This window comes from Falco biarmicus, chromosome 4 (assembly GCF_023638135.1).
Source record: "Falco biarmicus isolate bFalBia1 chromosome 4, bFalBia1.pri, whole genome shotgun sequence".
NCBI lineage: Eukaryota > Metazoa > Chordata > Aves > Falconiformes > Falconidae > Falco > Falco biarmicus.
Window position 1 is genome coordinate 89,330,811 of NC_079291.1, and position 13,886 is coordinate 89,344,696.

The 13,886-nt window shown below is 39.6% G+C and overlaps 1 protein-coding gene across 7 annotated transcripts in view; it reads left to right on the forward strand.

Moving 5' to 3' along the window:
• Positions 1 to 13,886, forward strand: part of RAD18 (RAD18 E3 ubiquitin protein ligase) — a 54,190-nt gene that overhangs the window by 22,854 nt on the left and 17,450 nt on the right. For 5 of the 7 annotated variants that reach the window (XR_008821429.1, XR_008821428.1, XM_056335856.1 and 2 more), the window contains exons 9-11: positions 326 to 386; positions 7,050 to 7,181; positions 10,446 to 10,602. Coding sequence is in view for 5 of the 7 variants with exons in the window: in XM_056335856.1 (XP_056191831.1) it covers positions 326 to 386; positions 7,050 to 7,181; positions 10,446 to 10,602 (350 nt within the window). In the remaining 2 variants the exon portion in view is untranslated. Of the gene's footprint in view, positions 1 to 325; positions 387 to 785; positions 1,196 to 7,049; positions 7,182 to 10,445; positions 10,603 to 13,886 lie in introns of those variants that run through there. The other 2 variants (XM_056335857.1, XM_056335858.1) reach the window with 2 other exon arrangements.

The window sequence follows — 13,886 nt, forward strand, 5'->3', positions numbered from 1 at the left end:
TAGCGCCTGTTCTTTTCCCATGACATATGATACTTCTGTGACTTTTGGAGCATGTTTATTGCACAGTATTAGGAAATATTTTATGGTCCACACATGCTGGGTTTTATATGGGGTGGCTTGGCTTAGTCCCGTTGACTTCATGACAGCAAAGCAAAACAGCATGTATACATGCCTTAAATATGTATTACTATCTGCGGATGATATGGTAAGAGCTGGGGGGAAGAACAAGAGCCAATCCTTTTTCCAGTTCTAATTCTCTAGTTTTAAAGTATGCAGCTTTATCGTGTTTTTGTTTCTGTAAATAAAGACTTGTGTGATTCTGTAGAGCTTGACCTTCACAAAGGACCAGACAGAGCAAGAAATAGATGAGATCCACACTGATTATCGTAAGTGATACACAATTTTCACTTCATTTTGCTTTTGAATTCACCTCCTTTTCCTTTGTACTAAAATACACACATGAAAGTGATGCTTTTCATGTGTGTGCGCTTCCCCCGCTCCCCATTTAATGGATCAAAGCTGGAAGTTCTCAGTTTGGGCTGAAAGTTTCTGTTCGAAGCTCAGTGTCTACTAAGTACTGATGTTTGACAAAATTCACTGCCAGGGCTGGATAAGAGTGAGATGGAAGGTGATTGCCTCCTTTAGTGCAATTTAGTGCATCTCCATTTATGCACTTTCTACTTACCTTCTTAATGGTCCTCCTATGTTTGTTGGACATAAAGAACAGCAGAGATTTTCTCTCTCCTGCATTGGATGTGTGATGCCTAGTTGTATGGTTTCACTAGGAACCCTCCAGCAGAAATAAGGAACAGAACTTCTCTGAAGGGACTCCCTAAGATGCCGGCAGTGCTGAGTGTACATGCTGACCATGTCCCCGTCAAGCTGCCCGGGCTGTCAGGTGAAGGGGGAGCTCTGTTTCAGTGTCCTGCTCTGTGTGAGACTCCCTGTGATTCTTGTGATTCCAGTTTTGAAGAACAGAACAGCAGTTGTGACTGTGGTGAAGGCCGATTGTGCTTGCTTTGTGAGATTTCACCCTTCCTTGCCCCAGATTTTTGGCACATTATCTGAGAATAATCTGAATTGCTCAGAGGTTCATGTGAATTGGTTGATTAATTTGCCAGTTCTATACTTCGTGAGAACTTGGGCTTGCAGCATATGGATGTGTGTGTATCAAGTCACTCACTGATTGGGGGGGGGGGGGGGAAAGCTTATTGCCTACAGTTGTGTCCCTGTGAACAATGGCATGTGCTTCTGAGTGTTTTTACATACAGAATTTTCTCAGTTTCAGGTTTGATATTATTTTTTCCCTTTTTTGAGGTTCTGGGCACTGTGTGAGTGCTGGTGTGCCAGCAGTTCTGCTGGCTGCGAACCCTCCAGGAGCAGCAGCCTGGCTCAGGCATAGCTGGGCTGCTGCGGTGGGAGGCATCTGTGCTGACAAGGAGGGTGCTGAGCTAGAAGATGGGGTGAATGCTGACTGTCTTGGCCCTGCACTCACCAGTGTACCCAGTAGCACAGATACCGCGTTTTCCCATTGCTCAGCATATTCCCTCCTCCCCTACACTCTAATAGTCAGACACTGACTTTATTTAAAATGTGCCTGTATTCTGGGTGGTTTTTGGTCTTCCTGAGTCTTCCAACTCATCCTGTAGCAGTTCAGTTTGTATAAATTTACTCTTTTTTTTATACCTCACTTTTCTAGGTTTGCTGTCCAGTGCAGAGTGGCATTAACAGACAAGCAATGTGGTCACAGTAGTTTATATTTAATATGACATTTCTGAAATACTCTATGGCTGCGTGTTTCCTCAACTGTGTGTTTTTTACACTTCTACGATTGTCAAGGTGGCCTTTACTGCTAAAAAGTATGTTTCAGCTGAGCCAAAAATACTTTTTCCATATTTTATTTGTATACTGTGATTCTCAAATCATTCAGGGTTTCACAGTGCTCCTCACATTCGCTCCATTCCTTTATACCCGTCTCCACAAGCACTCGTGCACTCTTCTGTGCTTCCTGCATCCTTTTCTGCTTTTCCCTCCCATCCAGCCCGGTGATTTTGAAGCAATCTCTTGGAAGGAATGTTCCACTGCTTTGGTTGTCCTCTTCCTCCCCATCCTGTGCAGGCAACTGGGATTCAGTGCAAACTGGGTGATTTCCCCCCCCACCCCCTTCTGGTTTTGTTGTTGCTTTCTGTTTCATTTTTCAGACTGTGTCCCCTCTGTGCAAGAGACCAATGCCTGTGTTATTTATTAAACCTGCTTTTGCCCTGTCAGAGTAATAGCATTTGTTTTGGGAAGTATAACTGGAATAAATAATACTTAAGGAAAAGAAGAGAAGAGACAAAAAAATTAGAAAAATATAATGGGGAGAGCTATGATTCAGTCATACAGTTTTGTTTGGTTTATTTTGGTGGGTTTTTTTTTCTGTGGGGATTTGCCTCCCCACCCCCACCCCCCGGACAGAGAACCAATTCCTGCTTAACTTGACCCTGAAAAAGTACAGTATTTTAGGCTGTCTTTCTTCTTACCATGTGCTTAAACTTGAGAATAGTGTTTTTTCTCTCCATGGAACCATCTAACCGTCTTTATTGTTGTTAGTTTAGAAGCAAATGTTCTTGTGAGAGTTAAAGGTTGCAGGACTTGACTTGTATCATGTTGTAGTAATTTAGTGCAGAAATAGCTAATGTAAACTGATTCTTACAGATGATTTTCTGACCCTTTGTGTGTTTTTACATCAGGTTTTAAATAGCGTTACTTTGTACTTACCTTCTTAGTGGTGTTTTGTTATTCATAATTTCGTTCCTGTTTCCCATTCATTTTGCTTCACCTGCACTCTGCTTCCATCCTCAAACATGGTAGTTGGCCATGTAATGTTAAAACAATTTTCACTGAACATTAAACTTCTCTGCTTTCAGCCACAGAGGAGCAAAACAATGAAGGGACAACTTGTTCTGATTATATTTAAGGGTGTATTTAAATCTGCAATATGGTCATATTTCCTGTGTTTCCTTGCATCGCTTCAGGCGTATAAATTATTCCATAATGCAGCTGGATTTAGCATTGTTGATTTTAGTTGGGTTTCTATGGTTCTATGAAGGCTAAATAAGGGCCTAAGTCTTTAGCAAATTTTTCCCTTGCTTTTTGTTGCTGTTCCTGAGAATATGTATTTTTTTTAAGTGTACATACAGCGTTTGTGGGTTTTAGTCTTAAGCATTCACCACTAATTCCAAGTAAGTGGTTAATAATTATTTTCTTGGCATGTAGAAATCTATAGCAATAACTTTTTTTTTAAAAAAAGTAATTTATAAAGTATTAATCCCAAATCGGATATTTTTCCCAGAAGGCTTTAGTAGCTGTAAAGAACAAATTTGAAGTTCAGTGACTGCAGGAGGCCCCCCAGGCAGAGCACATCCCCTGTAACTAGCTGTTTACTGCTCTGTGTGTTCACGTTCTGCTAAGTGTGGAAGCTGAGTCTGAACAAAAGCTGTCCAAGGAAGGTGCTGGAATTCAGTCAGCTGCGAGCAGGTTTGCCCTGATCCTTCTCACTGCAGGTGGGGAATGTTTGGGGGTGGAAGGGCTGGTGTGGAGCAACCCAGGAACAAAGGAGCTGCCGAGAAGACGTGCTGCCCTGGTGCGGTGCCCGTGCGGCTCTTTGTAGGGCGGTGCTGTCACCAGAGAACTGGTTCTATACAAGAAAACCACTTCACTCCTTTTTGTAAATTTCAGATATGCAGAAATTCCTTGTAAAGCTGCGTTGTTTACAGTTGGACTTGGTGACCTTAAAGGTATTTTCCAGCCTAAGTGATTATGTGATTCCTGGTTGCATTTGTGTTGCAGCCTTGCAAACAGTTGTATTGCATGACTGGGGTGGGGTGTGGAGACAGGAGCCCGTTGCCCAGTTCTGCACCAGGCTGGTGTGCGCTGCTGGCAGTGCCCACTGGGGACTCGAACTGCCCATCCTTCCTTTTATTTTCTTGACCTGTTGTACATTTTAGAACAAGAAGATGCTAAGTGTCATCTTTATTTTCCGAAATCAGGTATTTTATTGAGGTCATATTGTTAAAAGGATATGGCTTTGAAGTTATCAAGATTTCCAAGGGTATAAATTAGGCTCAGGTGGCTTAATTAAACATTTAAAAGTCTTAAAAAAAGAAAAAGGGGGGAAAAAGACAGAAAAATATTTTAATTGGAACATATAGTTTTAAAATTAGTAAGGAGTGATGACCAAAGAGGTGAATGTTAACTAGTGTCAGCAAATCATTTCTCATAAAAGCAACAGGCAAGAAATCATAAGCATGAAAAAAGATCTGTACATAAAAATTAGAGGACAGAGATAAAAAGAACTTTCATCAAATGCTATTTTTTCACTGTAGCATGGATGGACTTTAAAAAGCTTTATTATGCAATGAATGGGGTTTTTCTCTTAATTTACAACATTTGTGCCCTAGGTCCCTAATTCACAGCTGAATTAATGGATGAATTAACTCTGGCCTAAGTTCTGAATAAAAAAAACCCAAACCCAACCATATACTTTTTGTTCTGTATTTCCATATGCAGCATAGAAGACACTGGAGCTGTCTAACAATCTTGTTGAAAAGCAAGATAAAAGAGCTGTGATAAGACATTTTTTTTTTACCTTCTTTACAATTTCCCAGGCTCTTGGCGAATTGCAAATTACACTTTATCTTATGTGTGTGAAGTGTTTTTAAAATATCAGTTAATATTTTGGCTTGATGAACCTGAGAATGGTTTATATGCTAGCTGGAGGCTCTGCTTACAGGAATGCCAGAGTCCGTGCCTGGAAGGTACGATTAAATATGCTGTTGTCCCCTGCAGTAGCTTCCTTCTGCTCCTCAGGAACTCAGTGACACCATCATTCTGTTCATTTCATGGTCAAAAAACCTACAGGAAAAGAAATACATTTGTTAAAAAAAAAAAAAAAAAGGATTCTGTTGCCTTTTCTGCTTATAAATCTTTTAATTTGCAGTGTTATTCAGTGTCTTACTGGTTTATGTCTTAAATATTTGTAATTATATCTGCAATTGTTTTATTATTGAAATGCCTGTAGTTTTTAGGAAAAGTGCGTGGTATGTTGTTTCAGCACAGTGGTGATTTACAGTGTATCTGAATAGTGCCTTGTTTTGCCAGGACATTTCTTTTTTACTATAAAAGCTTTGTAGTTACACCATAAAACAAAACAACAAAAAATAGTAATACTGGAAAAACTGAAGCACCAAAGGAATTGCGTAATGAATATGCAGCGGTTCAAACACAAGCATCTGGGACAAGAACCTTTTTTTTTTTTTATTAAAGGAGTTGTTGACCTTATGTGGTGTTTTCAGCTGTGCAGGGAGAGGGAGTCAGTTTTAAATCTGTTTCCTTCTGTGGGGAAGGACTTGATAATGATTTTATCTTGGCTTTTCCCTACTCCTGTCACCACAGCAGGACACAGATCTAGGTTAGATGCAGCAATTACTTGTACGTGCCATGCTCCATCCAGTGCTCAGTGAGGGGTATCAGCTCCTTGAGGTGCTGGCCATGCTGAGCAGGATGCTGAGACCAAGCGGTGCCATCAGGAGGCTGGACGGGGCTTGGAGCAAACTAGGCTTGTGGAAAGTGTCCCTGCCCATGGCAGGGGGATTGGAACTAGATGGTCTTTAAGGTCCCTTCCAACCCAAACTGTTCTGTGATTCTATGAAACTTCCCTTGCAGATGGCACACGTGTGCTGCCAGCCCTCTGCTGCTGGTAGAGGAGCGAGTATGGTGGTCCCTTGCTGCTGTGCCGAGTCCTGCTCCCTGCAAGGACAGATTGGAAAATACTCGGGGGGGATAGACAGGGACACTGGGATTTTATTGAGTGTTGGACCCCTGGTGTGTGCACGAGCTGGCTGTCCTGACACCGTTGGGTGAGGCAGGACAGAGCCCAGAGGAAGGGCTGTGTCTGCTTCACCTTCTCATGCTGTTACAGACAGTTGCTTTGCCCCAAGGACGTTTCAGGTGCACATGGGGCCTTACTACCTCTGACACGGAGAACACTTTGAGTGCTTTTTCCGTAGGCTAAAAGTTAGGCTAAAGGTTTTAGATGAAATTCTTTGTCTCAAAAGGACAAATCTGTTTCTCTTGTGACTTCTTGTTGAAAGGTTTTCCAAATAAAGGAAATTCATGTTTGCTGCCTTCCCTGTAACATACCAGTATAAAGCCATGTGTGTGGACTGAGACTTTTATGCTGTATTAGCGGCGGGTAGCTACAGTCAAATACACCGTTGCACTAGAAGTTGGTGCGTTCTGTAGGGAAAACAAAGTGTTCCCTTCATGCCGTCTGTCTGAGGTTGCAGGGTATTTTCCCAGCCTCCAAGTGAAGAAATTGAAGCATCTAGATTAAAAACCAACATTGCTCTGACTGAATACCAGAGGATTGCTTAAAACATACTAAGTGATTGAAAGTGCAAAGAGTGTTAGCAATATTAACTGTGATTTAGAGGATCTGAATCAAAATAGTATCATATGCATGACACAAAAGCTTTCGACATTGCCTTACTGCAGGAACAGGGTAAAAACCCCAAGCAACTTTAAAGCAATTTGCACAATAGTCATGAGGTTTTACTCTTTCTCTCTCTAGCAAAGTGCTCCTTGCAGGACTGCCTGGAACTCAACGGTGTGACTAAGGGCATCATCCAGACACTCCTTGAGCTCTGACAGACTTGGTGCCGTGACAAAAGTGTTAAATGTTGTCACAGTGGGAACTGCAATACTTAACGAGTTTAGGGGAAAAAATAGATGGATAATATAAAGAAGAAACCACAGTTCCGTGTAAAAAATTAAGTTTTCATCTTTGCAAGTGTCCTGACTACTGAGTAACTGTAAGAACATAGGCACAGATTTGGATCATTTATAGAATATGGAACATATTGTAGTGATGAGTTCATTTTCATTTGCTGTAACAACATTGTTTTTAATTCAGTGTTTTGTGTTTATTTCTGTTCACATCCTTTTCACTTTTAACGGCATACCTGAAAAGTCCTGTGGCAGTGATCAGTAATACACTTACATTTCAGGAAAAAAGCACAGAAAAGAATTTAAATTTTTGGTGGATCAAGTAAATAGTCGGTGGAAGAAAAGTGGTAAGAGGAAAACAGGAAGTGCTCAAAACAAAGAAGTCGCTGTCAAAGAATCGCCAGCAGCCACAGGTTAGTAACATTGTTTAATGTAGTCCCCCTATTTGAGCCATGCTAAAAAGTGGGAAGTTTCTCAAAGGAATGTTCTTTCCTCCCACTGTTCTTCTGCTGTAGTCCTTAAGGGGAAAAAAGCACAAAAATCAAACGGAACCTAAAAAGATTGACAACCATTGATTTTAGCGTGGCATGTAAGCACAACCCATTAAAAAATATTTGTTTGATTTTTAGTGGGATTATGTATAGATGTGTTTCATTTAGGTGCATCTTTTAATCAGCTGGTTGAAATGGGATCTTAGGTTCTGATCCACATCTACTGAAGCTGCTGAGAGCGGGCATGTGATGCTCTGCGTCTTTGAAATGAAAGTGATCATGGGTATTGCTGGGTTTCAGCTTTTCCCTTTCATTAATATGATAGGGCGTCAGTAATTTGGAACTGCAAAGATATTTGTGTGGATTAGAACAAAAATTTACTTGTTCTGAGGTTGAAGCAATAAAATACTTTGGCTTCTTTTAGACTGTTTATACAGTATGCTGCCTCTGTTTTTTTAAGTCTCTTCATTTTGTGTTTATATACTTCAACACAATGAAAAGTTGGAATGCACAACTTCAGTTAGTCGGTCCTTTATGAGTTAGGAACAAAATTAGCATATGTTTGTTAACCTGAGTACCATATGATCAAAGAAATACCCATGTGTGCTTTTAACTTGTTCCCTATAAGCTTGTTCAGTCTCATTTGTTTTGTGTTACTGGTTGTTTTGGGGGTGTACATATATATTTGAATGTGTGATTTAAAAGAGCATTCCTCAACCTAATATAACTTGTGGAGTTATAATCTATTCGAAATACAGAATTTTGGAGAAAATTCCATTTTGGAGAATTGGATGGATGCACTCTTGTGTCTGTTCTTGGGAAAATCTGGCATTTTTGTTTGCATCAGCTCTCAGAAATCCCTGCTTTTTGAGTTGAGCTGAACTGATCTTTGTCTGTCCTCTGTGCTGTCTCCTCTAGCAGAGCTCTCAAAAATAAAGTACCAATATAATAGTATGAATTTTGTTGTTACAGTTTCATGCAGACCTTGGTGCAATACATAGTCCTTTCCATGTGAAGGGTAAAAATCAAGGAATCTCAAGGATAAACTTTACCTTGTTTGACCTAATTTATGGTGATGTTCTATAGCAGAAACAAAAGCAATGTGATATTAGATAACAGGATCACAGACTTTAAGATATTAATTTCTAGCTGTGCTCTGTGGAGAGATCAGCTACTATAAATTACTGGGTTTCTATCTTCTGTTTAAGCTTTTTCTTTGTGTGCTAAACTGCAGCCTTTGAGAAGCTGAAGTAAAGCCATATAGTTTTTCCAAAAGAGTGCTCTGGTAGAAAATAACTTGTATCAGGTGGATCATCCTGTATTGTGTTGACTTAAGTACATGATACCACCTGGTCTGACAAACCTGCAAAATTTTCATTATGCTTTTTGTGCACTGAGCTTTCAATAACCTTTGAAATTTCAGTTTCTAGTTTTATGCCAAACATCTGCACCTGGTTGACTGTAAACCACTTAAAAAACAAAACAAAAAGATGATTTATGGGTGAAGGAACAGATGCCTAAAGTCTGTTTCATCACTGTTCTTTAGTAACAGCAATCGCCTTTTTGTTAAACTGGAAATTGTAGTATGTGAAAGGAAGAAAGCCATCAGTGGTCTGATGATTTGCCATTTGAAAGCATAACTGCTGAGAAGAGCAAAGGCTTTGCATGCATTCCTTACCCACTTTATTCAGATTCATATGGAAGTAGTGGAATTGTAAAGACTTAAAACATTTTTTTTTTTGGTTGCATTTTTTTCTTTTAGTTTGTTTTTTTTTGTTTTGTGTGTGTGTGCGGGTTTTGGTTTTTTAAACCATATCTCCCATTGTCCTCTACTGTAGTATTGTGTGATGTAACTTAAACCTCTCTGAAAATCTCACTCTGATTTTGGTGATGTTGAGTTACCCGTTCCTGATTTACATCATCTTGTTTTGCATCTTTAAACTTAAAATGTTCTATTTCGAGCCTTTATATTTTATAGCTTTTAAGCATAGGGCCTTGTTTTGCTTAAGGGGAAGCACCATAGGAGTCTGATAAACATTTGTGATACACCTCTTCTGGGTTGCGTTATTGCACAGGACCTTTGCTATTTTTAACCTGTTAATTTCAGAGTTCAATTTCATTAGTTGGACAACTGACTCGCTGTAATCTGCTGGTTGTTTTCAACAGACAGAAAGATGCTCCTGGTATTTAATTACGCTTTTTAATGGAAAGGAAAGGGCAAGCTGTAGCTGAACTCAAAGATTGTATAGCTCCTCCACACTGTAATTACAGTTCTGTTTGGTCATTTCTGTCAAAATAATTTCTGGAGGGGTAGAAAAGTCAAAGTGGTTTGAGTGGGAGTATAGCTTGGTTCATGAGGGTGGACAGAACGCTTCTGTGAATGGCTGTAATAAGGGTTATTAATGAGATGAGTCTCTGTGTGGCTTTAATGTCCCCTGCAAATTTCTAGTTAAATAACTCATCTGAAAATATTTGTGAGTATGGCATAAGAGTAGTTTGTCTTTACATACCATACTTACTAGTCTACATTTGTTTTCTCTTTGGAGAGGTAGAAGGTATCTTTCCAGAGATACTTCATCTCTTCATAGATAAAAACACTTGACAAACGTAATGGAGTAGTTTTACAGTTTGTGACTAAGTGTTGTCTCGAAATGATTTTTCCTATTAAAAATGGAAACATCAGTTATCTAGATTGACATTGTTTTTCTTAGATGCATAGGGAAATAAATCATAGTGCTTCTCTTATTGAAAAGCAGCCTATTAAATAGATCTGTAAAACTTTAAAGCAGTCGTCTCATGCAGTGGATGAAGTGAATTGGTAGCAAGAAGCAGTGAACAGTGCTGTCTCCTTAAGCATTTATTGGTTTCTGAAATAAAGTTGTTTATGAAATGTGACAAATACCCTTACCCTTTATTTCTTTCCTTTGTTTGTGTTTGAAACTCAAAACAATTAAATGTTTTTGGTTTAGTCTCTGGTTCTTAGAGGGTGGGATGTGGTGGTTAGTTTTTTTTACTGGGCAGGAAAATAAATTAAACCTTTGAAACTGAGAGTTTTGGGAAGCAAGTAAGTGGGAATGAGGTGTTGGTACTTAAATATTTATAACTTTGTATCTCCAGGCTGCAAAAATTTAAACAATAATATTTTGATTTGTCATTCTTGCTTATCTCTGTCGTTCTTCTTGGTAGAACATAGGGAAGAGAATCACACGGCTGTTGTCCTCGGAAAAGCCCAGAAAATCAAACCAGAAACTCCTGATGGCAAAAGAAATGAATCTTCTTCCTTGGAGGAAAGCCAGAGATCAGTCTCTCCTGTGTTCTCACTGTCGTCTGGATCAACAAGCAGGTTAGTGAAGAAGAGTCACTTCTCCCTGGTTTATACCAAATCAGACCAAACATGGAAAAACTTCGTCAGTAACCTTGAGCAAAATATATATATATATATATATATATATATCTCCTGCTTCATAGGATGGGTTCCTAAGCTGTGGTTACTGATTCATTTTTCTCCGTATTTCTGGCTGTTCGGTTGCTTGAGGGCTGGAGCTGAAACACATTCAGAATTTACTTGATAGTTTTGTAATGACTTGTTAGAGGGGTGATAGTGTAAATGTCCCTCTTGATATGGAAACAGCGAGTGGAATGTCTGTGGAACCAGAACGTTTGGTGTTTCTGTTTCACTTCATCACCTTCCGTTATGTTTCAAGTTTTTTTTTTTTTGAGAGGTCCAAAAATTGATATAGCCTAAGTCTTTTAATAGCTCTTTAAGTTGAATGTTGCTTAAGGAAATAGAGTTTAAAAGACTGATTAGTTACAGTCCGTGGTAGAATGCCACTGAACCTTGAAATCCTGACAGCCACTCACTTTTCTTTCGTCATGCATTTAGATTTGCTTCCTGAAGTTGCCTTATTTGGCTTCAGAAAATGAAGGATCAGGGAAAGCTTTATAAATAATGTAAGATTTTATGCTTTTGATAGTTCAATTATAATTTTATTGGAAAAAGGCTCAGCTATTACTGCTGATAAGATCTCTCTAGTTTTTGAAAGTAGTGTTTGTATCTGTTTAAGATACTTCATGGATCATAATTTGCTGTCTACTACTGATCAGTAGTCAAAAGAAGACAATGATGAATACTTAGATAAACATCCTATTGCAGTACCGGTTACTGTGGCCCCAGTTTCTGGAGGAAAAGTGAAAAAGTTGTTGAAAACAAATACAGGAATAACTGGGTTTTGATACGTGTCTAAAAGCAAGAGAGCTAATCATGAAAATAATCTTGTTATCTTGTTGATAACAGGAATGAGAGGAGAAGACACTCTTTGCAGGGAAAACAACTCTTCAGTGCTTGCTTAGAAAGGGAAGTAACTGCCTGTGTGGCTTTGTTCCAGAGACCGATTTTATGTGCCCGAAACCTCAGCTTTCTGGTTTGCAGCTTGGGCTGTGGTGGCTCCGCTGCTGACGGGCAGCTCTGGGGACCTGGGCAGCAGGAGGGTCCTGTTGTTTGGTTTGTGTTGCGCCGGCAGACAGGAGCCTGGGCAGCAGCTTTCCCCCGGGACTAATGCAAGGCCAGCTCCTGCAGGTTTGTATGAGATGTCATATTTGACAGGTGTGCAGGTGACGGATGGAATTGCTTCATCCTCACTGTGCCTTCTGTTCTGGCTGCCCTACAGCTCGAATTGTTATTTTGCTTCCACAAAATAAATGCCTTCAGCTTGTTTATATTCTTCCTGAAGAGCTGAGGTGTTCCTATTCTTCTCTATTTTATGTAACTTTCTTTTTTGATTGCAGGTTAACCTTTTGGCATTAAGGACCTTGGAAAATTTATAAGATTAAAATTCTGGAGTGAGTTCTTGGGAGGTAGAAAGGGCTTGTATTAGCTCATCCAAAGTATCATTAAATCTCTGTTTCACTGCCAGTTTTGTGTGTGAATGATGTTACAAATGATTCTCCCATGGCCTTTGACATTGAAGTTAAACTTCTATTCTTTACCTTATTCTGTCTGCAGACTTGTGTGTATCAACTTAAAGTCTGGGTGAAAGTGTGTCTAAGAGACTGTAAGAAAGTTGCTAAAGGATGTTAGCGTGTGGCAGTTACTAATGATCGGAATGGGCTTTCATGAACCAAGTTGGCAGGTTTTGTTGGTCAGTGCGCATTAGTTTGTATTATGTCTGGCTCAAGACAAAATTGTTTATTCCTTCTTTTTACGCATTCACTCCCTCCAAATGTTTCCTTAGACTTCTTGAATCAAACAGAATCTCCCGAGTTGTACAGACCAGTGGGTATGCGTCACAGATATTTGGACTTTCTTCTAAAAAAAACATGCTTAATAGCTCGCTGTGGTTTACTCTTAAATTTGGCTCCTGTGGAAAGGAACAGAATTACTAGAGTCTGCACAGAATTACTTTTTTCAGCATCTCTCTGGGATTTTTCTCTTCATGTTCCTACTTTGTGCGTATCTCCTGGTTTGTATGTGTCCTGTGTTTTTTTATTTATTTTTCTTTAAATATAGGGCAGTTTGTTTAACCTTAAAAGCTAGCTACTGCACTGGTCAAGAAGTTCAACGAAGTAGTAGGTTTTGTTGTTCGATGGGGGTTTTTTTGTTCTTTTTGTCTGCCCTCCCCGCCGTTGTATCATGTATTAAACCCAACTGACTGGCAGTTGGGCTCTGAGTGTGCCTTGGGGCGTTACATGCTGTAGATTGTCGTCCTTTACATCCAACCCCCTGCTTTTATACTCCGCTCAAAAAGCAGTATAACCAGCAATAATAACACAGTGAAGGCTTAGCTGAAGTGACATATGATGCCTTGTGATGCATGGAAGGCCCCTCTCCTTTTGTTTGACCACAGTGTTCCTTGTGCCAAACTGTACTTTTCTGAAGAACACTCTGAAGCGTTTTCCTGTGTTTTCTGGGAAACAAAGGTTACAGGGATCACTCCCTCTCCAAATACTGATGTGGGGGAAGTGCTTATGAAAAAGAATTAAATGTGCTTTTTGTCTGTACTGTGTGTTTGTAATAGCTACTCTGGATGTCCCAGTGCAATACCCAGCTCTTTATTTGGCCCTTTGAGACATGCCAGGTTCTGCCAGGTCTGCAGATCAGCTTTGGACCGCAGAGTTCTGTTGTTGAACTGTGGCTCATACTCCCAGTATGCTCCTCACGCAATGCTGGTATAATCAAAACGGACTCAAATTATGGCAAGATTTTCAGGGATTGTAAAAAGTAGGTGTAGTCATCTAAACTGCATGAAAGAGATGTATTTTGTCAGTCTGTGGTTGTCGTGGGGTTAATGCTTTGTTAATTGTAGTGAAATAAATATAGCACAAATCAAAAAAGAATTATTTAGATTTTGAGGCTTTAAGTAGCGTTGTGCTATTGTACTAAGTAATGATTTTCTGAGGCTTGTATTTTATTTCTGATAATAAGAGGATATCCTTTGAGAAGGGTAAATATTTTTCACATTGAAATGTCAGAACTTGAAATGCATTTGGAAGTCCAAAGCTACATGCTGTCTTTTATGAAGAGAGCACTTCTAAATGGAGAGCTGGTGTTATGATAGATTAAAAGAAAATTAGGATTTTGCGCAGCATATGGAACATAACAAAGCAGTCTTGAAGTCGGAGAGTTGAAAT